Below are 26,797 nucleotides of genomic sequence, written 5' to 3' on the forward strand. Positions count from 1 at the left end.
TTGGCTAGTTCTGGGAGGGCGTCCATGGACGTGCGCAATCTTTGATCACTGTGTCCTTTGGACAGAACTGATCACGTATCCAAGCATTGGGCCAATCAGAGCCACCTTTTACATGTGACCAGCTGTGTCCAATCACAGATGATCACATGTAAACAGGAAATGCCGGTTATCGGTAGTCCTCTCCTCACTCTGACAGCACGTGAGGAGACAAGAGCTGGTAAGGGGCATTTCTTAGGAGGACATCTATACTGATCATTAGGGCACTGATCATCAGTGTCCTGATGATCAGTGTAGCCCCATCAGTGCGACCAATAGTGCCCAACTGTTCTGGCTATCAGTGTCCATCTGTGCTGGCTATCAGTGCCTCCTCAGTGATGCCTGTCAGTGGCCATCAGTACTGCCTATCAATGCCCATCAGTGCCTCCTCATCAGTGCCCATCAATGCCGCCTACCATTGACCATCAGTGCTGCATATCAGTGCAGCCTCATCAGTGCCCATCAGCGCAGCCTATCAGGACCCATCAGTGCAGTGTAACAGTGCCCATCAGTGCTGCATATCAGTGCAGCCTCATCAGTGCCCATCAGCGCAGCCTATCAGGACTCATCAGTGCAGCGTAACAGTGCCCATCAGTGCAGCCTCATCAGTGCCCATCAGCGCAACCTATCAGGACCCATCAGTGCAGTGTAACAGTGCCCATCAGTGCAGCCTCATCAGTGCCCATCAGCGCAACCTATCAGGACCCATCAGTGCAGTGTAACAGTGCCCATCAGTGCAGCCTCATCAGAGCCCATCAGCGCAACCTATCAGGACCCATCAGTGCAGTGTAACAATGCCCATCAGTGCACATCAGTGAAGGAGAAAAATCATTTATTTCCAAAACGTTTTAACAGAAACTAAGAAAAACTTTTTTTTTTTTAATTTTTGATCTTTTTTTGTTTGTTTAGCAAAAAATATAAACACCCAGGGGTAATTAAATACCACCAAAAGAAAGCTCTATTGGTGTCAAAAGAATGATAAAAATGTCATATGGGTACAGTGTTGCATGACCACGCAATTGTCATTCAAAGTGTGACAGCGCTGAAAGCTGTAAATTGGCCTGGGCAGGAAGGGGGTATAAGTGCCCGGTAGGCAAGCTGTTAATTTGATTCTTGGACATTAGCATGTGCTTGTGTTATTTTCATCTTTCACCAGCAGATGACAGCAGCACACCTCCTCCATGTATATTCACACCCACAATCCTCCTTGGTGCACAATGACACACAACAACACAGCCTGCTGAGCGGTAGTCATGTGATTGCCTGTCTGCCTGAAGGGGAGGAGGAATCATCTGAGAGCAGAAAGTGCAGCAACATATGATTTCCTGCTTCTGGCATTCTCTATATATGTTGCTGTGAGGACCGGCAGCACCTGATTAATGCACATTTGGAACCAGCAGCAGATGCAGCAAGGCTCCCTATAAACGCATCTTCATCCTTTCTGCAGAGCCAACAACAAGCAACCATCCACCATGGGGCAGGTGCATTATTATTTCCTCTTTGCCTGTGTTGCTGTAGGGTACTTCAGTATGGTGAGCGCTACGGGCTTCGTCATCAACCGGACACCCCTGAGGGTCACAGCGGTAAGTACCACACCAATAAATGCTCATTAATAGGTATGGAAACACACAGTAATGCATAGCAAGCAATGTCATCCTTCACAGCGTTCAATCAGCTGATTGCCTGCAGTGGCAGGGGGCTCTTTGAACATCATAATTGCACTTTGTACTGCTTTAGGCCAGCCATACATGGGTCAAAAATCGGCTGATTTTTTTTGTCCTAAGAATAGTCAGCTAATTTTAGTGGTGTTAGTGGTTCAATGGCACCGGCTGATTTTCGTGGTTCCTCCCCTTTTCAGTGATCGGGCATGTTGGAAAATTTGTGAAAAACAACTGATTTTTGACTCGATGGTCAAATCATACATTCGTTTTTCCGAAAAGAATATGCGCATGAGTCGTGACCTGGAAGGAACAGAAGTTTTGCCTGTTATATGGGGTGAACTTTATGACTTGGTCGGCCAATTTTCGAAATCAATGATGGTACCATCGGATTACCGAACGACGTTTCCGATTTTCGGACAAAAAATCATTCGGAATTCGAACCATGTATGGCCTGCATAAGTCTAGGTTCACATCTATGCGTTTTCCGCTGCGATTTGCAGAAACGCAGTACAGCCCATTTAACATGACTTCCTATGGGACAGGTTCACACCTCGGTGCATTTTTTGGAAAGGGTCAGGGACTTTTTTTTTAAATGCAAAACATTGCGTTTTTGGTTCTATAGACTTCAATGAAGATGCTGCAGAAAAGCATGTAGTGTGTTTTTGATGCGTTTTGCTTATGAATCTGCCCAGCAACAAGTTGGGGGGGATAAAAAAAGCAAAACACGTAAAAAAAACATACAAAACGCACCGCAAAAATCACTGCAGAAACGGATCAAACGCAAACTGCATAAGTGTGATCCTAGCCGTAATCAGTTTTGTATACCTCACGTTATGCAGTGATAGATATATATACATCCATGTACTTTAATGATTGGAGATTAATATACGACAGCAACACAACATTAAATAATCCAATGTAAACTGCCCGTTGCTGTGACAATGGTAACCTTGCAGCACAGAACTAGGAATGGGTAGTTGTGTGTGTTCCTAGGGTTTAAACTGGCCATACACGTATAGATTTTCATTCACGAATTTTCATTTGATTTTCTAATCATTAGTGGGGTCAAATTGATGTTTGTTTGCGACCGCAGTGATGGGAAAATTCAGAAGTGGAAGAAAGCAAAACTTTCCTCGATCAAAGAGTTTTCGGCCGGTGTATGCGATGATCGTTCAGAAATTACATTCATTTTAAAGTAGAATGTTAAAAGCAAAAGACAATTTTTGGACGTCATTCGTCCATTCACCGAATGTTCAAAGCATTTCTGTACGACTTTTCGTACAAATACTGTTGACGGAAAATCGACACGTGTATGGCCAGCTTTAGACATGCTTTCAATTAGAAAATGATTCGTAAGAGTTCTGGCCTTGTTATCTGACGCATATCAGCACAGCTAAACTTGGCCTGGGTGTCAACTCTGGTCATGAAAGGGTTAAAGCATTTTGTTTAATGTGGTAATTATTTCGGCTAGGTTCACACCGCGCCAGTTTCCTGGGGCACAGCAACTTATTCATTTAAATCAGCAACTATACCTATGGAAAACGCAGAGAAAAAGTCCCTTCGTCTTTTCCATATTTGCAGCTGCAGGGAAAACGCGTAATGTTATGCAGTTTGTAGCATGGGAAATGCACAGCTGTTTCCAGAGTATGGAGGTGTCATTAAGGATTCATGGCACCCCCACACGTTTGGTAACAGCAGCACGTTTTTGGTGAGGGACAGCGAAGAATTGCATGCAGTCCTGTACCCACATATAGTAAACCTAGCATTAAGGGCTCATGTACACGGGGCGCTTGGAAAACTCTACTGACCGCTGGAAACTGACTGCTGGAAAACGTAGGTTAAAAAACATCTGTTTAGCAGCGTTTTCATACCGTGTTTATGCGAGTTTGCATTTAGAAGCTTTTTTTAAAAGATAACCTCAGGAGACCTTCCCAAATGCACAGAATGCACTGAAAAATAGGAAATTATTAACGATTTCAGACATTATGAGAGAAATAGATAGAGCAGAAGCAGAGAGAGCAGTATGTGTTGCGATTCTCTATCTTTTTCTGGTTGTATTCACTATGGATCCCATGATGAGTATAATGCGGCACGTTCTACCATTGTTTCCTTCACACAAAACCTGGAACTGACTGCACTGGTGTACCAGGTCCATTTGAATACATGGGAAACTCTTTGCATGCATTTTTGATGAAGAAAAAAGGCTCTGGACAGCATCTGGATATGGATCTGTCAATAAACGCATCTAAACGCAAACGCTTGTAAACGCAGCTAACCGCGTTTACATGCATTTACAAGTGTTTGGCGTTTGAAACGCCGGTAAAATCTACTCCTGAATGCAATTTTGGTGCGTTCAAAAAACGACTGTAAACTTAACTGCCTGTAAACTACTATATGTACATGGACACATAGGAAAACATTAGGGAGAGTTCAGGGGCTACTGAAAAAAACGCAGAAAAGCTCCTAAACATCAGTATAGCAGCTGCAGTGTACATGAACCCTAAGACCAGCGGAGGCTGTGCCAATGTTGCTCCTGGTAGACGTTAGTTTACTCTTGCAATTTCCAGTCATCACTTCCTTCCTGGTCGGGGACAGCTATCTCTACATCACCTAAAGCTGAAGTGTAATGTACAAATGTATAATACCTTCCCTTATGGGACTTGTAGTTTGGCAACAGCTGAAGGGCCGCCAGTTTGACACCCGTGCTCTATAGGGTACTTATTAATTTCACGGGGAGTCTGCTTGCTACATCCTGTGTTCCTGCTCATGTGTGCTCCATCTCACTTGCCAGCCACTGGAGCTTGAAGACTCTCTTGCAATTGCTAAACACTCCACTGGACAACAATTAGTCCTCATGCACACAGGACATTAAAAATCTCCTAGAAGCCTTCCTCCTGCCAGCAGCGTTTTTTGCAAAAAAACAAAACATCTGACACTGATACAAAAGTATCTAATACTTTTACAAGCGGTTAGGCGTGTTTACAGGAGTCAAGCACTTGGCCGTTAATGCATTTCATTGGCCAGAATAATAATTTATTCTGGCCATTGAAATGAATTAGTTACTAAACCCCGGACCCTGCATTCACTATATCCGGTCTCCCCGGACCCTGCATTCACTATATCCGGTCTCCCCGGACCCTGCATTCACTATATCCGGTCTCCCCGGACCCTGCCTTCACTATATCCGGTCTCCCCGGACCCTGCCTTCACTATATCCGGTCTCCCCGGACCCTGCCTTCACTATATCCGGTCTCCCCGGACCCTGCATTCACTATATCCGGTCTCCCCGGACCCTGCATTCACTATATCCGGTCTCCCCGGACCCTGCATTCACTATATCCGCTCTCCCCGGACCCTGCATTCACTATATCCGCTCTCCCCGGACCCTGCATTCACTATATCCGCTCTCCCCGGACCCTGCATTCACTATATCCGGTCTCCCCGGACCCTGCATTCACTATATCCGGTCTCCCCGGACCCTGCATTCACTATATCCGGTCTCCCCGGACCCTGCATTCACTATATCCGCTCTCCCCGGACCCTGCATTCACTATATCCGCTCTCCCAGGACCCTGCATTCACTATATCCGGTCTCCCAGGACCCTGCATTCACTATATCTGGTCTCCCACAGTACACAGAGCATGAAAATTAAAATTATTTTAGTAAATATAAACTGCTAAATACCTTTTCTCATCAGCAGTTAGAGCAGTCTTGTGACTTCAGCAGTGCACTGGTTAAAGCTTGTAGGAGAAGTTTTCATTCTCCTGTTGGAAGATGCAGAACCCCTGACCTCTGTCTGGACAGTGCTGATTGGCCCTGTGCTGATCACATGCACTCTCCCCGCCAAAAAAAAACAAACTCCCTAGCAATACACAGCAAACTGAGCATGTGCAGCTTGCCCCCAAGCCTCTGTTCCTTAGCAGTTAGGGCAGTCCTGTGACTTCTATCAGTGTCCAGCAGAGCATTGGTAAAAGCTTGTAGGAGGTGTTTTTATTCCTCCCTGATTGCTGTAGGACCCCTGACCCTCTGTTTGGACAGCCCTTATTGGCCTGTGCTGATCACATGCACTCTCCCAAGAAGAAAAAAACTATTTTACACACTAAACTCAGCATGTGCAGTTTGCCCCCTATGTTCTATCAGCAGATGGATTGGGGACAGTAGAAGGGGAGGATCAGAGAAGACAGGATCAAACAGCATTTACAGAATGCAGAGGATTAACCCCTTAGGTTCCACAGTGAGTATAACAAGCATGCTTTACTGCATATACAGACTGATTTTACTGTTGTGGGTTTAGTAACACTTTAATGCTCTTAATGCCTAGTGTTAATATGCCTTTAGGCGACTTTATATGCGTCAAGCAGTTTTTCTGCCAAAAGCACTAGTGCTCCTGGACACACTGGCCCAGGGTTTTTTTCCTGACTGTAAATGCCCCTAAAAGTCCACGTGTGCATAGACAGATAGGATAACATGGAGGGCTGTTTACAAGCAGTAAAAAAAACCCAAACGCCTGACGCCCCTAAAAGTGGCTTCAAAAACGCCCTGTGTGCATGAGAACTTACTTTCATCAGCAGCCTTTGCCACTTAGGCTTTATAGGGGGAATAACTAGCTCTTATGCAGGCCACAGACGGGTCGAAAATCGGCCATTAAAAAAAAAAAAAAAATCGGTCGTTCAATCGGCCGATGTTAAAACCAACGGTAAAAAAATTGGCCGATTTTCGTCCCATCTACGGCCGGCATTTTTACTTCTGTCCCTTGCAGAGAGCTCCGCTATTATATTTTACATGAAAAAGTTTTGCGGTTGCAACAATGTATCCATTTGTATCCATTTCGGATAGATTTGGTTTTATTCGGATACAAATAGATACATTGTTGCAACCGCAAGACTTTTCATATGGGTGGCACAGTGGCTTAGTGGTTAGCACATCTGTCTTGCAGTAAATGGGTCATGGGTTCAATTCCCAACCATGGCTCCTCCTGCATGGAGTTTGCATGTTCTCCCTGTGCTTGCGTGGGTTTCCTCTGGGTACTCCAGTTTCCTCCCACACTCCAAAGACATGCTGGTAGGTTAATTGGATCCTGTCTAAATTGGCCCTAATATGTGTATGTATGAATGTAAGTTAGGGACCTTAGATTGTACGCCCCTTGAGGGTTAGGGACTGATGGGAATGTACAATATATATGTAAAGCGCTGTGTAAATTGACGGCGCTATATAAGTACCTGAAATAAATAAATATAAAATATAGTAGTGGACTGGAATTCTTCTTCCTCTTCTTCTTCCTTTTTCTTCCTCTTTTTCTTTTTCCTCTTCTTTTTCCTCTTTTTCTTCTTTTCTTCTTTTTCTTTTGCTTCTTTTTCTTTTAGGTCACGGCTCATGCTCAGTTTTTTTATTGGTAAAACGATTGGCCAATTTGCCCATCATTGCCGGGAAAATTGGCTTATCGTCAAAATCGGCCATGAATTTTCCAACTTTACCGATTAAAAAAAAAATGTGCCAAAACCCCGAAAAACAGCCACCCAATTAACCCACTAACTGTGTGAAAATCGGCAGTTTTCTTCTTTTTTTTTTTTGGTCGAAAAATCGGCCGGTTTTTGACCCGTCTATGGCCTGCATAAGTCCTCATGCACACTTGATGTTTTACAGCGGCTGTTTTTGGCGTTTGACGTTTTTTTCTACAGCCAGTAAAGTCCCCAGCATGTTCTCCTATGTGTTCATGCACACATAGACTGTAATCAACGTTTTTTGACTGGGACATTTTTTGGCAGGAAAAACCCCCAAAAATAGTGGGTTTCTAGTGGAGTTTTTTTAGCTGTAAAAACGCTGTAACGCTGTAAAACGTCGCAAACTGGCGTTTGTGGACTTTTTTGACCAAAAAAAAATTGGGGGGGTAAAAAAAAAACAGCTAAAAACGCAAAAGTGGGAAACTGCCGCTAAATGCTAATGCAAAAACACTAAAAAAAAAGCTGAAAAACTCACATTTTTAACGTGACTTTACACAGCTAGCGTTACCAGCGTTATCAAAACGTCCCATGTGCATGAGGGCAAAGTCTGATACTGCACACTGAATTGGCAAATTTGCATTGCAAGCCACCAAACAGTTCTTGACTGGCACGTTATTAGGCTAGGTTCACATCTGTGCGGGTGGTGCCGCTGTGGATCCGCACCAAAATCCGTGCACCCGCACAGAGAAATGCCGACCTGCGGTGGGTGCCATTAGTTCTAACGAGGGCACGCCACCCGCACTGGAAAATGCAACCGTACTGTTATCCGAGGTTCCCGTGTGGGCTGTGTTTTAGGAAGAGGTGCAGGGACTTCTTCCCTGCGTGTCACGGGCACAGGAGTCCATTCAAATGAATGGGCTCTCGTGCCCGTGCAAAATGTGTCCCGCACGGCCGCATATATGTGAACCGGGGCTAACAGAGACCTCGCTGCTGGACATAAGAACTGAGGATCAAAAAGATGCAGGTAGAGTTTTTTCCATTCATTACATTGCACCCTTGCCTTTCTAAAAATAAAGACTTGTTTGCAAAGTCGTTGCATGCAGTATGGGCTCATCCATACATGTCAGTTGAGCTGCCTTGATCTGCTATCAGTCGTTTTCTATGTGCTCTGTTAATGCCATATATATGCATTGATGTGACCTGCGTAAAAATGCATTATATCTGCATTTTGCGCAGTGCAGCTGCAGCGCATGAAAACATGCTTTCAAGCACACGTTGAATTCAATGTCAGGTTTGCCATTGATATAAAGTTAAAAGAAAAAACTAAACAAAAAAAAAAACTGTAAACAGTGCATTTTGTTTTAACAATGCAAAGTAGTTGCCCTGCACAATGGACACCAGCCTGAACTAATTTTGGCCCTAAACATGTATAGTAATATTGATTTTACATTATCTCTTAGATTGTAAGCTCCAGGGATCAGGGCCCTCCTATCCCTCTTGTATTGAACTGTATTGTTGCTGTACTGTCTCCCTTTATATTGTAAAGCGCTGAGCAAACTATTGGCGCTATATAAATCCTGTATAATAATAATTATAACATATAAATCCTGTATAATAATAATAATAATCACTAGTTGTGTTTCAGATGCATGTTATGTGTCTTGTATTTCATCTTTCTGTTTCTCTTGTGTTTAGGTGAATGGCTTCTCCTGGGCTAACTGCGATAGTGAAGGTCTGCCTGGGAAAATACATACTCTCACTGTTCTCCCCGACCCGCTGTCCATCCCTGGAGAGATCACAGTATCTACTATCCTGAATACTACGGTTGAGCTGAACTCCCCCGTCACAGTATGTACTCTGTACACTATTAGCATGAAAGGTTTTAAAAAAGACTTTATTTAGGGGGCTTTCATATGTATACCTGCCATGGGCAGCACACTGGCTAAATGGTTAGCACTTCTGCCTAGCAGTACTGGGGTTGTTGGTTCGAATCTCAACCATGGCACCACCTGCCTGGAGTTTGCATGTTTTCCCTGTGCCTGCTTGGGTTTCTTCTGGTATCCTCCCACACGCCAAAGACATGCTGGAAGGTTAATTGGATCTTGTTTAAATTGTCCCTAGTATGTGTATGTATGAATGTAAGTTAGGGACCTTAGACTGTACGCCCCTTGAGGGTTAGGGACTGATGGGAATGTACAATATATATGTAGAGCACTGATAGCTTTACAGGCTCCAGCAGCAAAATATAATAAATGCAAATTTGTTTCCTGCACAAATATGTGCATTTATAATTTTTTCTGTAAAGGTGAACCTATCCTAAGTAGTTTTAATCCCTACCATGGCACCACCTGCCTGGAGTTTGCATGTTCTCCCTGTGCCTGCATGGGTTTCCTCCGGGTACTCCGGTATCCTCCCACACTCCAAAGACATGCTGGTAGGTAAACTGGCTCCTGTCTAAATTGTTCCCTGCATGTGTATGTATGAATGTGAGTTAGGGACCTTAGATTGTCCACCCCTTGAGGGTTAGGGACTGATGTGAATGTACAATATATATATGAGTAAATTGACTGCACTATATAAGTACCTGAAATAAATAAATAATAAAGGATTTGTGTTCTTTCCATTCTGGCACTGATATCTATACAGCTCCGCCACCCAGTACAGTCCTGTCTTGCAGGACTGCTTTTGCTGCAGTTCAATAACACATGCTGGTCTACTCCCCTCCCCCACCCTTTGGCTGAACAGTGAAGGAAGAAGCAGTCCAACTGAGCTCATCCCTCTGTCTGTCTGCTCTGTCCTCATTTTAGCATGCGTCTTGCACTGCGGCACAATTAATTGGTTCCTCATGCTGCTTCCCTCCAGTCTAAGCTCTGCTTTACAGTGGACTGCAGGAGGCTGATTCCAAGTCAAATTCAGGTACTTGTGCTATATAAACAAATACATTTAATGATGTATTAAAGTGGCACTAAAGGTAAAAATGTTTTTTTGCTAAGCACTTGCCCTCCAGAGCATTCCCCCCCCCCCCCCCCCCCCTCCTGACCAGGCCATTTTTGCTATACGGCACTGCGTTACTTTAACTGATAATTGCGCGGTCATGCAACGCTATACATAAATGAAATATAGGTCATTATTTTCCCAAAAATAGAGCTTTCTTTCTGTGGTATTTGATCATCTCTGCGTTTTGTTTTTTTTTGTGCGATAAACAAAAAAACTGACAATTTTGGAAAAAAAACAATATTTTTGACTTTTGCTATAAAACATATCTAATAAAAAAATATAAAAAATAAAATTTCTTCATAAATTTAGACCAAAATGTTTTCTGCTGCATATCTTTGCTAAAAAAAAAATCCCAGTAAGTGTATACTAATTGGTTTACTTGCAAGTTTCAGCGTCCACAAATGGAGTTGTATTTACTGGAATTTTTATTTTTATTTTTTTTTATACTAGTAATGGCGGTGATCAGGACTTCCCCCGTGACACTAATAGAGTGATCAGTGATAATAAAAAGCACTGACACTGTACTAATGGCACTGGGCAGGAAGGGGTTAACATCTGGGGCAATCAAAGGGTTAACAGTGTGCTGTTGGGAGACATGCTGCTTTGTATTTCTCTGCTGTCACAAAAACCTCCAAAGACACTGGTTTGCTGATATACTGCGTTTTGCTGCATTGTTCAGCATTAGAGTGTTTCTACAGCTAAAAAACTCCTCTAAAAACCCAATAGTCCTTGTTTTTTCCAGCCAGAAAATGCCCCTGCCAAAAAACGTTTATTACAGTCACATAGACACATAGGATTACATGCTGGGGAGTTTACTGGCTGTAGAAAAAAAAAAAAAGCCAAAAACAGTATCTATGTCCAGTGTGCATGAGGACTATATAACCAAATGTAAAATGCCCCTTGCTGTGACACTGTTATTTACTTTGCAACACAGAAATGTGCAGCTGTGGGTGCTCCTAGTACTTAACCCCTGGTTCACATATATGCGGTCGTGTGGGCCGTGTTTTGCGCGGGCCCGAGAACCCATTCATTTGAATGGACTCCCGTGCCTCGGGACACGCAGGGAAGTCCCTGCACTTCTTTGGAAACCGCAGTCCGCACAGGAGCCTCGGTTCCCAGTGTGGTTGCGATTTCCAGTGTGGGCCGCGTGCCATTAGAACTAATGGCACCCACCCGCCGGGTCTGCATTCTTCTGTGCGGGTGGTGCGGCTGCACGGATTGTTGTGCGGGTGGTGCGGCTGCACGGATTGTTGTGCGGGTCTGCAGCGGCACCACCCGCACAGATGTGAACCTAGCCTAAGACTTTGCTGTCAATCAGAAAATTGTTCATAGAGTTATTGTCACGTTAACTGACGGATATCAGCGCAACTAAACTTGGCCTAAGCGTCAACTGCATTGCTTGTATGATATATAGTCGAGTCATCTGGGGTGAATGAGGCTACACTTAATGTGGAGATACTGCAGCGTACCTGGCTGCCTACTGCTTACATACCTGTCCTATCACCTTGCTCATTATCAGTCCTGGGAATGCTGATTCTCTATAAACAAGCACTCTGCACACACAGTCAGCTATACAGCCACTAGAAGAAGAGGAGGAAGGGGCTATCTGGCTGCACCTTGGCGCCATATCTATAATCGCCTCTTTATGGCCTTGTTGATGCCAGTCTGATAGTGATGACAATAAAAACTTTGTGCATCAGCTCATGAGCGCCCCTCACTGATGCTTCTTCTGCCTTGCTTATAACTCTGTACCCAGGGGCATATTTACCACAAGGCAAACAAACCAGGTGTTCAACTTGGGTCCCATTTTTCAGAGGGGGACACTGGTTCTCCTGGGCATCAGGGTTGGGCAGCAGGGCGTAGTGAGGGAAGCGCTACCGCCCTGAAGAATGGACTCTTGAGTGTACAGAGTGGACTGACCACCCAGATGGTGGATGGAGACTTCGCCTTCACCCTGCCTGCTGGACAGAGGGTGTGCTTCTTCCAGCCTATGAAGACAGGGGCTACCCTGAAGCTGAAGTACCAGGTAATCCCATGAGCAATGATCGTCTATGAGAGCGCCGATCACACGGAGTGCCCATCATTTCCAATACATTTCATCAGTGTGTGTGGGGTCGCAGGACTGCCGTGGTGTGTGTGTGTGTGTGGGGTTGACAACAGAATTTTTTGTATTGCCTTGGGCAGCAAAAATTCTAAATAAACTCCTGTCTGTACCTGCACTATACACTGTGTTCACATTTATTAGGCAAGTGAGTATTTTGACCAAATCATTTTTATGCATATGGACCCGCTCAAAGCTGTGTAAATTTGAATGCTTATTGGATGTAAGCATATCAGGTGATGCGTATTTGTGTAATGAGGGAGGTTGTGGCCTAAGGAGATCAACACCCTATATCAAGGTGTGCATAATGGTTAGGCAGCTTCTTTTCCTCAGGCATAATGGGCCAAAAAAGAGATTTAACTGACTCTGAAAAGTCAAAAATTATAAAAAGTCCTTCAGAGGGAGGCAGCACTCTTGAAATTGCTAAGATATTGGGGCGTGATCACAGAACTATCAAACGTTTTGTTGCAAATAGTAATCTGGGTCGCAAGAAACATGTTTGAGCAAAAAAGACGCAAATGAATTGCCAAAGATTTGAGAAGAATCAAACATGAAGCTACCAGGAACCCATTATCCTCCAGTGCTGTCATAGTCCAGAACTGCAACCTACCTGGAGTGCCCAGAAGTACAAAGTGTTCATTGCTCAGAGACACGGCCAAGATAACGAAGGCTGAAACCCGACCACCAATGAACAAGACACATAAGTTGAAGAATTATGAAGACTGAGCCAAGAAATATCTGAAAACAGATTTTTCAAAGGTTTTATGGACTGATGTGATGAGTGTCTCTTGACAGACCAGATGGATGGGCCTGTTGCTGGATCACTGGTCTCACTACGACTCAAGCGCCAGCAAAGCAGTTCTGGTATGGGCTGGTATTATTACTGTAATGTATACTATGATCACTGTATTAGTGTCACTGGTGATGTCAGTGTCAGTCAATTCCCACCCAGTGTTGGTTAGTGTCAGATTATACTGCTAGTATATAAATAAATAGAAATTCCAGTAAATATACCATTGTTTGTACACGCTATAACTTTCACACAAACCAATCAGTGTACACTTATTGGGATTTTTTTTTTTTTTTTACCAAAGACATGAAGCAGAATACATATTGGCCTAAATTTATGAAGAAATGTTATTATTGGATATGTTTTGTAGCAGAAAGTGTATATAGATAGATAGATAGATAGAGATATATATATATATATATATATATATTCTAGAGAGAGAGCGAGAATATATATTTTTTTCAAACTTATTGGCCTTTTTTTGTTTTATACAATAAAAAAAAAATCAAATACCACCAGAAGAAAGCTCTGATTGTGGGAAAAAAAATTATAAAAATTTAATGTGGGTACAGTTTTGCATGACCGCTCAATTACCAGGTACATAGCAAAAAAACTCCTTGGCCATGAAGGGGGTAAAACCAAATACAAGGCAGTGGTGTAGTCCTCACGTGTGGTGGGTTGTGTGGTACTGTGCATGCACAGCTTTTTTTCCCCCTATAGACTGCATTAAGGAACTTGTCTCCTTGTAAGCTTACAATGACATGGACTCTCCATTATATGAAAAGCTGAAAACAGAATCACCTTAAATATACATTTTTCAGGTTGTGCATGCATTTCAGATAATGTGTAAGCAGGGCTGCTGTTAGAAACCACGGGGCCCCGTACAGCCAACCTGACAGCCAAAAATGCTTTAGTTATGAATGAACACAGTGAGTGATCGGTAAACGTCAATCATTGTGTTTAATTAAGGAAAGGAAGGGGTTGCAAAATGTGACATATTTACCTGAAGGATCTTATTGTATGCATGCAGCTGACGGTGGAAAGGAGAGGAGGGAATCCAGCAGTACTGCGGGGGTGGGGGCATGCAGGGGGAAACATATGGTGTACATGGAGGGTGATGGGTGCGGCAGGGGGACAATCACTGGAACTGATCCCCAGTATGGCTCTCTCTGCAGCAGCTGAAAGCCAGTGAGAGGGAGAGGAAAAGAAGCCAGCTTTCAACTGCTGCAGAGAGAGCCATACAGGGCATTGGTTCCTGTAACTCCCCCCCCCCGCCGTGCCAATCACCCTCCCTGCCCACATCCAATTCTCCCAGCTGCCTGGCCCCCCCCTGCTTGACAATTCCTTCATCTGCCTTTATCCCAGAAGGATGGCACAACCTTTGTTCAGGCATCATCCAAGGTCAGCATCTGCATCTGTGGACTAAAATGCTGGAGAAGAGATGACACAATCTTGTAATTTTGTTGTCTGTGTAGTAGTGTGTATGTTCTTGGCTGTGCACATGCATGTTGTCTCCTGCAGCTCTAGTTGCTGTTCGTCACCTTGAGAACTGCAGTGATTATTGATTTTTAACTGTTAGACCCATTTTATTTATTTATTTAAATAAATCTAGAGTCCAGTGGTGGCATGCACTGCATCTGACGCTTTGCATTGCACTTGGTGATATAAGGCTTGGATGCAGCTAATCGGCCATGGAAACCCATTCTATGAAGCTCTCTATGAACTGTTGTTGTGCTAATCTGAAGGCCACACGAAGTTTGGACGTCTTTAGCTATTGACTCTGCAGACAGTTGGCGACTTCTGTGCACTTCAGCATGGGCTGACCCCACACTGCAATTTTATGTGGCCTATCACTTTGTGGCTGAGTTGCTGTTGTTCCCAGTTGCTTGCACTTTTGTTATAATACCACTAACCGTTGACCGTGGAATATTTAGTAGCAAGGAAATTTCACAGATGGACTTATTGCACAGGTGCACCTATCACGGTACCACACTTGGATTCACTGAGCTCCTGAGAGCGACCCATTCTTTCACCGATGTTTGTAGAAGCAGTCTGCATGCCTAGGGGCTTGCTTTTATACACCTGTGGCCATGGAGGTGATTGGAACACCTGAATCCAATGATTTGGAGGGCTGGCCCAATACTTTTGGCAATATAGTGCCCTTTCACATGGGTGGGCCTGTTTAGCAGATCCACTTGCTCAGTGGGGGATCTCTCCACTGATCACTGCTGAGCAAGAGGATGACAGGTCTGTGTCCGCTCTGCTGCTGCAGATGGGACACAGAGCAGCTTGCTCTCCCCAATGTGTGGTCTGAAGAAAATGGAGCGCCTGTCCCTTTCCATCCAACCCAATCCAACGGACTGAAGGGGAATTGGATCCCCATCCGTGCCTTTTTTGTGGGTCAGATCGGATTGGATATCGGCGGGTGTAAAAGGACATAGAGAAGAATGGAGGTTCCGATCGGGTTCACCTGAAAAACGGACAGGTGGACCAGATTGGAATGTCCATGTGAAAGAGGCCATAGTGTATGTGTTTGCACAGGTTAACAGTTGTTTTACTAATACCGAGATGTTCTAACTGATATGTTTGGGCAGATTAAACATCGGACCAGTCTTTATAGAACACAATTTAGGACCAATTGACATACATTATTTGCTGTCATTTTCCCACTTGTTCCTTTTTCACTTCTGTATGGAGTTGCTGCCCGTTGTACAAAATGCATTTTCAGCCATAAAAAAAGAGGAAGCAATGATTTTCTATAGTAGGAATTAACAAAATAAGGAGAAGTATGTCCATGTGTGGATATAGAAAGGTGGAAGAAAAAGTACTAAACACATCATTTATCAGAGCATTTTCTTTTTTTGTATTGCACACAAAAACAAAACCACAGTACTTCTTTTTTTTTTTTTTTTTTTATTTTATTTTTTTTTTTATTTTATTTTTTTTTTATGTGCGTGATACGACCATAATACACAGAGTACTGTAATAAAGGGATGTTCCTAGCTGAATGTCACACCCAGTTTAAAACACCCTTATGTGGCCCATTTATTACATTAAAGCTTTACTGTCATCCAGAATTCACTGCTACCTCTAGAACCACGGGGATATCTATCATTAAAACGTCAGCTTTTTGTATTCGGGCTCATTCACACTTGACTTTTTTTCTAACGCTTGCCAAACGCCCCTAATGCTCCATAAACGCTCCAAAAACGCCGTATGCGCGGTTTTGCAGCGGTTGGTAGGCGTTTGCTAAGCGTTAAAAACGCCCCACAAACGCCTATAATGAAGTTTAAATGGTGTTAACGCTCCGCAAACGCCTCGCAACCGCGTCGCAACAGCACCGAAAACGCTGGCCAGGCGTTTGCGGAGCGGCACCATAGACTTGAATGGGAGGCTTCAACTCCTTCTGACTCGACCAGAGGCGTCCGTTTTGCCACGACGCTAACGCTTCCGTGTGAACAGCACTATGTGCTGCAATGTGCAGAATTTTCAGAGGCGTTTGGAAAGCGTTAAAAACGCTTCCCAAACGCCTGTCTGCCGCCTGCTGACAAAGCTAGTGTGAACGTAGCCTTAGGGAACACGTACATTGCGCGCAGTTGTGGGGCGTTTGCGGCACTTCCCCATTTGACTTGAATGTATAGCATTCGGCCTTTTTGGAAAAAAAATAAAAGTTAGCAGCTGCAAATACTGTAATTGCTGATTTTTAATATAAAGACATTCACCTGTCCAGGGATCCAGCGCCATCCTCACCCGAACCGCTTCTTCGCCAGTCTTGGAGTCACTGGTGCTGGCATGTTTACTGTAGGCAGCCGGCTGTCATTCCTTGCGGCTTCACAGCCAGCTGCCCACTGTGGATGTTTGAGCGATGCTACGCTTTGTGAATAGTCCCGCAGCCATCTGGAACCTGTGGTGTGTCCCAAAAGTTTACAGGCGGGGGTGGGGAGAACTTCTGGTGGATCACTAAGGCAGGTACCCACTCCCATCCCCCAACCCAAGAAAGTGCTAGAACAGAACAGGAGGAAGGGAGGAGGGCATAAAGCGGAAGTACCCCTTTTAACCTTGTTTTCAGAAGATACCAGTCTGCTTATCTGGATGTGTTTTCCTGATCAGCAGTTTTAAAGTATTAATGGCAGAAGCAGGCAGCCAGCATTTTAAAATATATATATATATATTTTATATCCAGCTTCACAAATTCCTCAATTGAAATTTGAATTGAGGAATATGTGAAGCTGGATATCCCTGTTTATATGTGAGTTACTATTAAAATTTGTCCATTTTTTATGGCTTCTGCCTAAAGAGCCTTTTATGCTTTTATGAGGAGTTGGGAGGAATATCTATGAAAGCGAAGGATTGAGAGATACGGATTTCCTATGTCAGCCCATGCTTGAAAATACTGCAAGAGGGTAATAGTACCTAGCATCACTTTTGGCTGGAGTTTAGAGGGTACTAGTACCTAGTATCACTATTCACTTGTGATTTGGAGTGATCACGTTTTTTCACGATTTGGGTTTTATTTTATTTGATTTGATTTAATTTATTTATATTCTGCTTCACCTATTTATTTTTATTTGGATTGTGATATATATTGGATATAATTTTCACAAAATAATTTTTGGGGGTGCGTTTTGTGTTGTGCACAGAGTGGAGTGTATATATATTTATATTTAAAAGGGTAATACACTATGAATTTTCTCTTTTCTACTTTTTTCTTTGAGGTGATCATGGAGTTTTAGAACCAATTTCTGCCTTACTGGATTGAAAGAAAAAATCTTTTTTGGGACTTGGACACTTTTGGGTTTATTGAACACAATTGTATATATAATTTTTATATATAATTTATATATTTAATAATAATTTTTTGGGTCTATTTTTGAGTGTGGATTTATGTAAACACGATTTAGTTGAAGTTATATTGAGTGTATTAATAATTGGAGTTTTTATTTTTATTTTATTTGGGGATTCATGTGTATCACAAAAGGTTTTATTAGATTATATACTTTCTAGGGAGAAAGTTGTTATTTTGTGTGAAGGGTTATAATATAGGAACTTACTGATTGATTTATTACCAGCATTTGTTATCCAATGCTAGTGTGCATGGAGCCTAAAAATGGAATTTTTCGCACCAAAGCTCCCATGAAGTCTACGTCTATCCAATATTTCAATTATATAAACCGTGTCTTTTTTTTTTTTTTGGAAAATTTTAAGGTGCCACCCCCAGTGCTTGTACAGAACTGTTTTCTGTGCAGGACTGGTATGAATGTACCCTACATGATGTGAGAGCTTTCTTTCTGAGAGAATAGGTGCAGGAACTCCCCCCTTTCACGTCGCACCTTGTCTCCCTCCCCATACCCACCTCCCAAGGTAGCCCCTTTTAAATAAGACAGAACAAAGTATCTTGTTGTGTTAAGTAGTTTGCATGGAATTTGTTAATTATACCAAGAACAAGTGGTGAAATAGATCCCCGGCATCCATCAACAATAGATCCACCCCCTTCAACAAAATATCCCCCAACAACAATGGGCCCCTCACCAGCAACAATACAGTAGTTTTCACAGCATCCAGCAACAATAAACCCCTCCCTCAACAGTAGATCCTCCCCAGCAACAATATATCCACTACCAGCCAAAATTGACCTCCTAGCAACATAAGATCCTCCCCCAAGCAACAATAGATCCGCACCAGCAACAATAGAACTCCGAGCAATAATAGATCCCCCAGCGTCCAGCATCAGTAGACCCTCCAGCACACCCCAGCACCCCATTCAGTGCTGGAGGTGCTGGAACTGCACTCACTTGTGTACCTGCTGAAAATAGCCCAGCGTGATGTATAGAGTTCATGTACTTTATTTTACAAGAGCTGGTGTTTTTTTCTGTGTACTTGTACACTACATTCTGTGATAAATGTACATTTTTGTATCAAGAAGCCTTGATATTTTATAAGTGTAGCAGCTGAGGTCTGTTTGGCTATATGGTTTGCACTTTCACCTGGCAGTACTAGGGTCGTTGGTTCGAATCCCAAGCATGGCACCAGCTGCCTGGAGTTTGCATGTTCTCCCTGTGCCTGCATGGGTTTCCTCCGGGTACTCTGGTTTCCTCCCTCACTCCAAAGACATGCTGGTAGGTTAATTGGCTATTGTCTAAATTGGCCCTAGTATGTGTATGTATGAATGTGAGTTAGGGACCTTAGACTGTACGCCCCTTGAGGGTTAGGGACTGATGTGAATGTACAATATATATGTAAAGCGCTGCGTAAATTGATGGCTTTATATCAGTACCTGTAATAATAATAAATAATAATTTGTTTCATATGGTATCACTGCTTTTAGCGTGTGACTTGCCCTTCGCTTAGAAGGTTTCATATTATTTGTAAGTATGCCTTTGTTGGTTCTGTCATTTGTAGTTCCCTGATCCTTCCTTGTTTACTTTTTTTTCTCAGGATCATTTTTGAAAAAACGCTAACCCTGATTAAACACTCAGTGCTGAAGTGTGAGCAAAGTGCACCACATGTTTGTAGATATGCTAAAGCCTGTCTCCAGCCAAGATTGTATGTTTAGATTGTATGTTTAGATTGTATGTATCCATGTTACAACACAAAAGATCCTTCTCTTACTTTGGTTTTATTTTTTTAATTCTGACACCTGTGGTTTTTTTTTTTCCATTTTTTTTTTTTTTTTTGCCAGGTGAAAGTCACTGCAGAGAAGGAGTTTATGCATGAATGGATAAAGATTCCTTGCCTAGATGACGTTGGCAGCTGCACTTATGATGACATTTGTGACGTTTTGGATCAGCTAATTCAGCCAGGGCAGCCATGTCCAGAACCCCTTCATAGCTACGGATTACCCTGCCACTGCCCCTTCCAGTCAGTAAGTGTTACCAGCTGCAGGCTAGACAAGGTCTGCTTACCTTTAGGCCCCACGCCTATGTAAAAAACAGTGTTCTGAGTAAGAAACATCACTCATTTTGGAGAAAAAGCAAAAACATGACATTACTTTTACAAAAACATTAGCCTTACACCGTTACCTCCACGCACCTAGGTGATGGTGGCATTTTTCTGGTAAGATTCTGGGAAAGCTGACAAACCCAAATCTGATGAGAGCTGCCGTATGACAGCATACTTTCTCATGAGATTTGGGATCTCCATTTTTTTTTTTTTTTTAGGATCCTGTTGGAAGGCTTGTGATATCATCTTCCTGCAGTTGCCAAGGGCATAAGTCAGGGTATAAGTATGTTTTTGCGTTTTTCTCCTTATGTGGGTAAACACTTTTTTACATAGAGGGGGCAGAGTAGTCCAAAAAGGCCATTTACACCATTGCAGTTCAGTAACATGTCAGTTGCGTTGGGGCATTTAATTGAATGGGCTTCCCAATCCACCTTGAAAGGTGCATGTAACATTTTCAGTATCACACCTTACCATAACGCATGTCCCTTGGCACGGTGCATTGTGGTGCCATTCAGAATGAATGCACCAACATGCATTACCTTGTGTGTAAGAGCAGTGCAATAGTGTGAATGGGCACTAAGTAGGGATGCACTGATACCAATACTGGTATCGGTATCAGGGGCGGACTGTCCATTTGGAAACTCGGGCACTGCCCGAGGGCCCGGGGTCAGTAGGGGGCCCCATGAGATGCCCCTGGTACCTTTTTCATAGGCTTATTTGAGTTTGGGCAAGGACACGGGCCCCATGATCCCCTATTGTCCGGGGGCCCCATGAGTTGTCAGTCCGCCCCTGGTGCCGATACCAAGTATTTTCACAATTACTCGTACTTGTAAAAATGCTCTCAATAACAGAAACCGATACTTTGTGGTGCGATTTGCGTCAATACAAATTGCACCACAAAGATTAGCATGCAATTTGTTTTACAAAGGTGTTTATTGTCAATGTTCAGTCAAACAGAGAGCCAACAGTATGACAGTTACATTCAAAATGAAAGTGACACAAAGGTGAATGTCACAACAACTGGTGTACTCAACCATACAATATGGGAGTCATAAATAACAGAGCATAGTTGGTAAAAACATAACGTGCTCAAGGTACGCATCAAATGGTGCATGTACATAAGTTGTCGAGTATCGTGTGACACAATTCAAACCAGTTATAAGATCAGAAGTTACATAGGTTGTAACCATCATGGCCAGGCTGATGCCCCGCCACTAGGTCATTACATTAACTGAACTCAACCTAGAAAGCGGGTGAAAAGAGCCGAGCAAAAGCTGGAAAAAGCTAAAGAAAGTGTAGGCGGAGAAGAAAGAAGGAAGAATCCCGAGGGTCCGCAATGCCGGGTTGTTATATCGACAAAAGAGTGTTGTCAAATCGAGTTTCTAGACTCTGAGAAATTTCTCATGGGTATCTGATAGTATGGCTGTTAATTTTTAATTTACCATAATTTCATTCATGCGGTTTTTAACAGTTTCAAAGCTGAGGATCAGGGTTTTCCAGGCTTTAGCTATGGTCAATTTGGTAGCTGTAAAAAGGTTCCGAAATCGGTTTACAGAGAAGGGCCTTATAGGGGTTCTTCTTGAGATGGTAGGTGTATTGTAACACTGAGAGACAGAATAGTGAAAAAAAATTTGAAAAGAAATGCATGTCTAACAAATTATGCACCGATTTGCATGTTCATGGGGGAAATAAGTATTTGATCCCCTATCATTCAGCAGGATTTCTGGCTACCAGGTGTCTTTCATACAGGTAACAAGCTGAGATTAGAAGCAGTCTCTTAAAGGAAGTGCTGCTAATCTCATTTTGTTACCTGTATAAAAGACACCTGTCCACAGGAGCAATCAAACAATCAGATTCGAAACTCTCCACCATGGCAAAGATTAAAGAGCTGTCCAAGGATATCAGGAACAAGATTGTAGACCTGCAAGAGGCTGGACTGCGCTACCAAACTATTGCCAAGCAGCTTGGTGAGAAGGTGACAGCAGTAGGTGCAATCATTCACAAATGGAAGAAACACAAAACAACTGTCAGTCTCACTAGGTCTGGTTATTTATTTTTACACTGTAGCCTGCAGGGCATCGGTGATCAGTGCATTGGGGGTGCATGTCAGACTCCTACAGACCAGGGGCAGACTGACCATTTGGAAACTCAGGCACTGTCCGAGGGCCCGGGGTCAATAGGGGGCCCCATGAGATGCCCCTGGTACCTTTTTCATAGGCTTTTTTGAGTTTGGGCAAGAACACAGGGGCCCCATGATCCCCTATTGCCCGGGGGCCCCATGAGTTGTCAGTCCGCCCCTGCTGACAGTGAGCTGTAGAAAGTGTCAGTGAACTACAAGGATACTGATTAGCTGCCTGATAGTTCGAGGACAGCTAGCCATCTGCTACAGTGGGAGACAGGACTTGTAGTTCATTCATTCACAGATCCTGTGAATAAATGAGGTAGCTGTGCAAAGCAATGCTGTTTTTAAAATGTGACAGTGGCTGCAGGAAGAACCTCTGTCCTTTATCTTTACCCCACCTTTATCCTTGAAACCTACTATGCCCGATGGTAAATAGGACCTAATGTATTGGTATATCACTGTGCCCAATTTTCAATGAATAACCAAATGCTGTGTTTTGTGTGCTTTTTTTCCAGGGTTCCTATTATTTCCCTGTTACCAGCTTCTACGTCCCAGATATACCTCTGCCGTCTACGTTTACTAGCGGCAATTATCGTGTCACTGTTGTTCTGAGCCATGGAGTCCAGGAAATTGGATGTGCCAAAATCACTTTTTCTTTAGCTTCATCTTTTTCCCATTGGGTGTAAAAAGAAAGTCACGGTCATGAGTGCAGATGGCGTGCTTCTGGGTTGCTTTGGCCTATATCAACTGGCATGTACATGCTTATGAAGTAAAGCCCAGTTTTCCTGTCGATGGCCCGTAGACATGTAAGAGTCATAAGAACAAAGTGTGATTTTTATATAACAAAATTTTAACACAGCGTGCATCCTTTTTCTGTTTCTGCTAATCACTCACATGACTGCCAGAAGACTGAAAATTATTTCCATAACAATTTTTATTATCGTTGTAACAGTTTTCTTTCAGCTCAGTTCAGACAGCAAGAACATTAAAGTGTTGGGTCGCTTCCTACTGCTTGATTAGTGTGATAGTCATGAGCCCAGTTTGATGGTGACAAGAGTCCATCTCCACCACACATTTGAACTCTGACAATAGGCAGAATTGATACATTAGGCCAGCTTGTGATTCCGTTTGCTCATGGCAGAAATATTTGTTTTGGAGGGAGCTGTCCTTTTAAAGGTAATTGCCAGTCAAATTTGGGACGCCCAACTTAAAGCCCAATGGAAGTTTCACACCCTTTTATCTCTTCATAATCCTGTTTCCCTGAATGTTGTTTGTGACTGATTTTTTTTTTTTTTTTTTTTTTATATAAAGGATTTGCCACTCAACTACCCTGTCACTTAAGCTTTGTACACACTGGCTGAAAATCTGTTGACATCGGTTGGTTTGTCTGGAATTGGGTGACTTTCAGTCTGTGTGTACAGCTGTCTGTTCTACAAAAGCCAGCTTCAGGACCGGCTTCTGTCAAATGGGCATGCCAGAAAACCAGCATCTGATCAGTGCTTGCAATAAATGACTGAGCAGTGTGTTTTGGGTGGAGGGGCAGTCCCTCTGTCAGAATAACAGAGAGGGAAATTGCCACACTAACATCGCTTGTGTTAATACGGTGATCTCTGTTTTTTCATTCAGCCTGCTGGGTTGAACAAAAAGAAAACTTTTAGTGTGTACCCAACTGGCTTTAGTGCTTTGTTTCCTCACCATTCAGCTCCAGTTTGTAAATGTTGAACACAGATCCTAATGGGAGTACTGATTGCCACTGTAAACTAGCTGCTAGCAGTCTTCAGCACCACTTGAAGCTTGATAAAAGCCTGCTGAAGTCTGCTAGCAGCTTGTTTAAAGTGACAATCTGACCTATTAAGATCCTGATATAACATTTCCAAACAGGTGCTGAAGGGCACTTTAAAGGTTTAGCGAAAGTTGCTCGAAGCTTGCCGAAAAGTTTTCAAACACTTGCTGAAAATTCCAAAAAGCTTGCTGTTCACCCTGCTGTTATCCAAGCTGAAGCCCGTGTGACACAAGTCTTACAAAAATTCTCAGCACATTCCATGACTTGACGAATGACATTCCAAAGTACTTCAAAATCTCATTTCCTTTTGACTTTGGAATTAATGCAATTTCCAAAATGAAAGCAACATTCACGGTTTGAAATTCATTTGTTCAAAAAAAATTTCCATCCTGCTCCTTAGTTTTCTCATCACTATGGTTGAAAATGAACATCAATTGGACCCCGCTGACAATTCGAAAATCTCCAAACATTTTTAAAACAAAATATTTTGAATGAAATTCTTCTAGTGTATGGCCAGCATAAGACGTTTGAATGTGATCGGCTTTAAGAGAGGAAGTTACAAAGCACATTCCTTTAAATAGTACATTCCCAGTCACCCTGTGAGGTGCTTTCTGAATTCTTGTTGCTGTGAATCCCATAGAACTCAGACTGAGATAAAATAAGTGCATTTCCTGCTTTTACCAGCACAAATAATGCGGGTGCTGTACTGTATTACATGTGTGCAATAAACACTTCAGCATTAGCAGCTGTAATTGCTCTTAAAGCTGAACTTTGAGATGGTAATCTCTGCAATAGCTCTGCTGTTTTCATTATTTATTTTTTATTATTGGTAGAAACCCACTGTTTAAAAGATCGCTTAAGTCATCACGTCTTACAAAAGATGGGGGCACCTAAGCAGGCTTGCTCCTGAGCCGCTGCTCTGCATGTCCATTCACATCGTGGCTCGGCCCTGCCCCTTCTCTCTCCTCATTGGTTCACTGGTTGTGATTGACACTGTTGTCTTAGCCAATGAGGAGGGAGAGCCCCTAGAGAGCTGAGGCTCTTGTGCACATCACTGGATCACAGTGGGGCTCAGATAAGTATTGGGGGGGCTGCTGCACACAGGTCTTTTGCATGACGGAAAAAAACTGAGCCTTTTACAACCACTTTTACTGCTATGATTTAATCTTACATTGCACTGAATTTTGTCATGAACTAAACCACTATGCACTGGCACAATTAACATCATGAGGCAAAGCAGCTGGATCATGAAGAATATTGTGGGGGATTGCTGGATCCAAACATGCATAGATGTCTACTGTTCCTGAATCCAGAAGCAGTCCCGGGTTTTAGATATTTGACCAGCTGTCCCATGAATTTCACTGGTTTTGAACATTGAACTACTTTTCCAATAGAATCGAATTTCTTTGTACTGTTGGATAGCATTCTTATCATCCTGCCATGTCTGTATTACTTTATATCTTTATTGTATTTTAATTCTACAAAGCGAGCATTTATAATGCAGCTAATGATTGTACACGGACTATTAGACGTGGAACGGTCATGTTAAATCGAGTATCAAAGTAGATGTTGTACAAATAAACCATTGGATAACATCACTCAGTAAAGCTGATATCAAAATGTTAGTGCATTTTAAAATAATAAAGACGGTATTTTATAAACCAGTTTACTGGGTAAAATATATATTTTATTACAGTTTACAAGTTACTGTTTATTACAGATTGTAGAAGGATCAGTTTAGGAATATTGCAGGAGTTTTATTATGCTTGCGATGATGAGCAAATGGAAATTATTGCCCACACCAGTTTTTTTTCTATCACCTCCCACCCAAAAGGGAGGACTTAGTTTTGAGGTTTGCAGTTAACTACTTTGTAAATGTCTAAAATGGTGGCATTGCGTGGGTGTTCATAGTTGTCTAGTCCAGTTTCATTGCTTTCTTGTGCCTGATATGCACATTGCTGCATGCTTTTGTACAAGATATACTGGAGGACATTCATCAAACAAATTGGTAAAAAAAAAAAAAAACTGGATGCAAATCTGGTCACCTCTTCATTTATCAAAGTCTCTGCTGAATTAAAGTGTAGAGGGCATTGTGAATGTATTCACCCCCACTGGTCAGTTTTTCCTGTTTTGTTGCATTACAGCCTCAAATAAAATGTTTTTTTTTTGAGTGTTTTGTACCATGTGATGTACAGTATACAACATACCTATGACTTTGAAAGTGCAGACTATTTTTTTTTATTGCGACACAAACCATAATTATGACAAAAACCCAAATATCTTGAGTATGCAGAAGTATTCATCCTCTCCCCTCTCTGCACCATTTGTTGCAATTACAGCTGGAAGTCTTGTGGGGTATGTCTCTATTAGTTTAGCCCATTTTTCAAAGCAAATTTGCTCCAGCGCCTTCAAGTTAGATGGATTGTATTGGAGTACAGCAATCTTCAAGTCATTCCACAGATTTTTAGTTGGATTGAGGTCTGGGCTTTGGCTAGACCATTACAAGACTTTTAAATGTCTACCTTTATCCACTTTAGTGTATCTTTTTTTTAGAAAACAGAATGCTTTTCTGAGACCAACCCAAGTATAAACAAGTCCTCAAAGTGTGCATAAAATTTACTTCTGACTAATGTGCCTTTTACTTTTTTGCTGTGTTTTGTAGTTAATTTAGAAAAAGGAATAACACACTCAAATTTAAAGTTAACATTTGGAAAGTCAACTCTCACATGTTGTCAGTGTTTAAGTCAATTTTAACAAAGGTTACAATATTATGATGCCATGTTTTGCAATAAAATAAACGGAATTCTGGATTAAAACAGGATGGTTTATGTTCGATTTAATACTTCATGTGACTGAAAAGATGGCTACAGAGAGATAATGAAAAAGAAAAAATGACTTAACCACTTGACCCCCAGGCCACCTCTGA

The 26,797-nt window shown here is 42.5% G+C and overlaps 1 protein-coding gene across 1 annotated transcript; it reads left to right on the top strand.

Moving 5' to 3' along the window:
* Positions 1-1,276: 1,276 nt before the first annotated feature.
* Positions 1,277-26,687, top strand: LOC149458001 (ganglioside GM2 activator-like). Its single transcript, XM_089682796.1, has 4 exons — positions 1,277-1,619; positions 8,835-8,987; positions 19,707-19,889; positions 22,604-26,687. Exons 1-4 carry the CDS (start codon positions 1,509-1,511, stop codon positions 22,772-22,774), a joined length of 618 nt encoding a protein of 205 aa, XP_089538922.1. The 5' UTR covers positions 1,277-1,508; the 3' UTR covers positions 22,775-26,687.
* The last annotated feature ends 110 nt before the right edge of the window (positions 26,688-26,797 follow it).

Source organism: Staurois parvus, unplaced genomic scaffold (assembly GCF_062004578.1).
Source record: "Staurois parvus isolate SC_StPar_1 unplaced genomic scaffold, SC_StPar_1.0 ptg000298l, whole genome shotgun sequence".
Classification (NCBI taxonomy): domain Eukaryota; kingdom Metazoa; phylum Chordata; class Amphibia; order Anura; family Ranidae; genus Staurois; species Staurois parvus.

Excerpts from the sequence above, each read along its gene's own strand:
- LOC149458001 (XM_089682796.1), top strand. The coding sequence starts at position 1,509 with ATGGGGCAGGTGCATTATTATTTCCTCTTTGCCTGTGTTGCTGTAGGG. Across the intron at positions 8,988-19,706 it reads AGCTGAACTCCCCCGTCACA|GTGAAAGTCACTGCAGAGAA; the intron begins GTATGTACTCTG and ends TTTTTTTGCCAG. Across the intron at positions 19,890-22,603 it reads GCCACTGCCCCTTCCAGTCA|GGTTCCTATTATTTCCCTGT; the intron begins GTAAGTGTTACC and ends CTTTTTTTCCAG.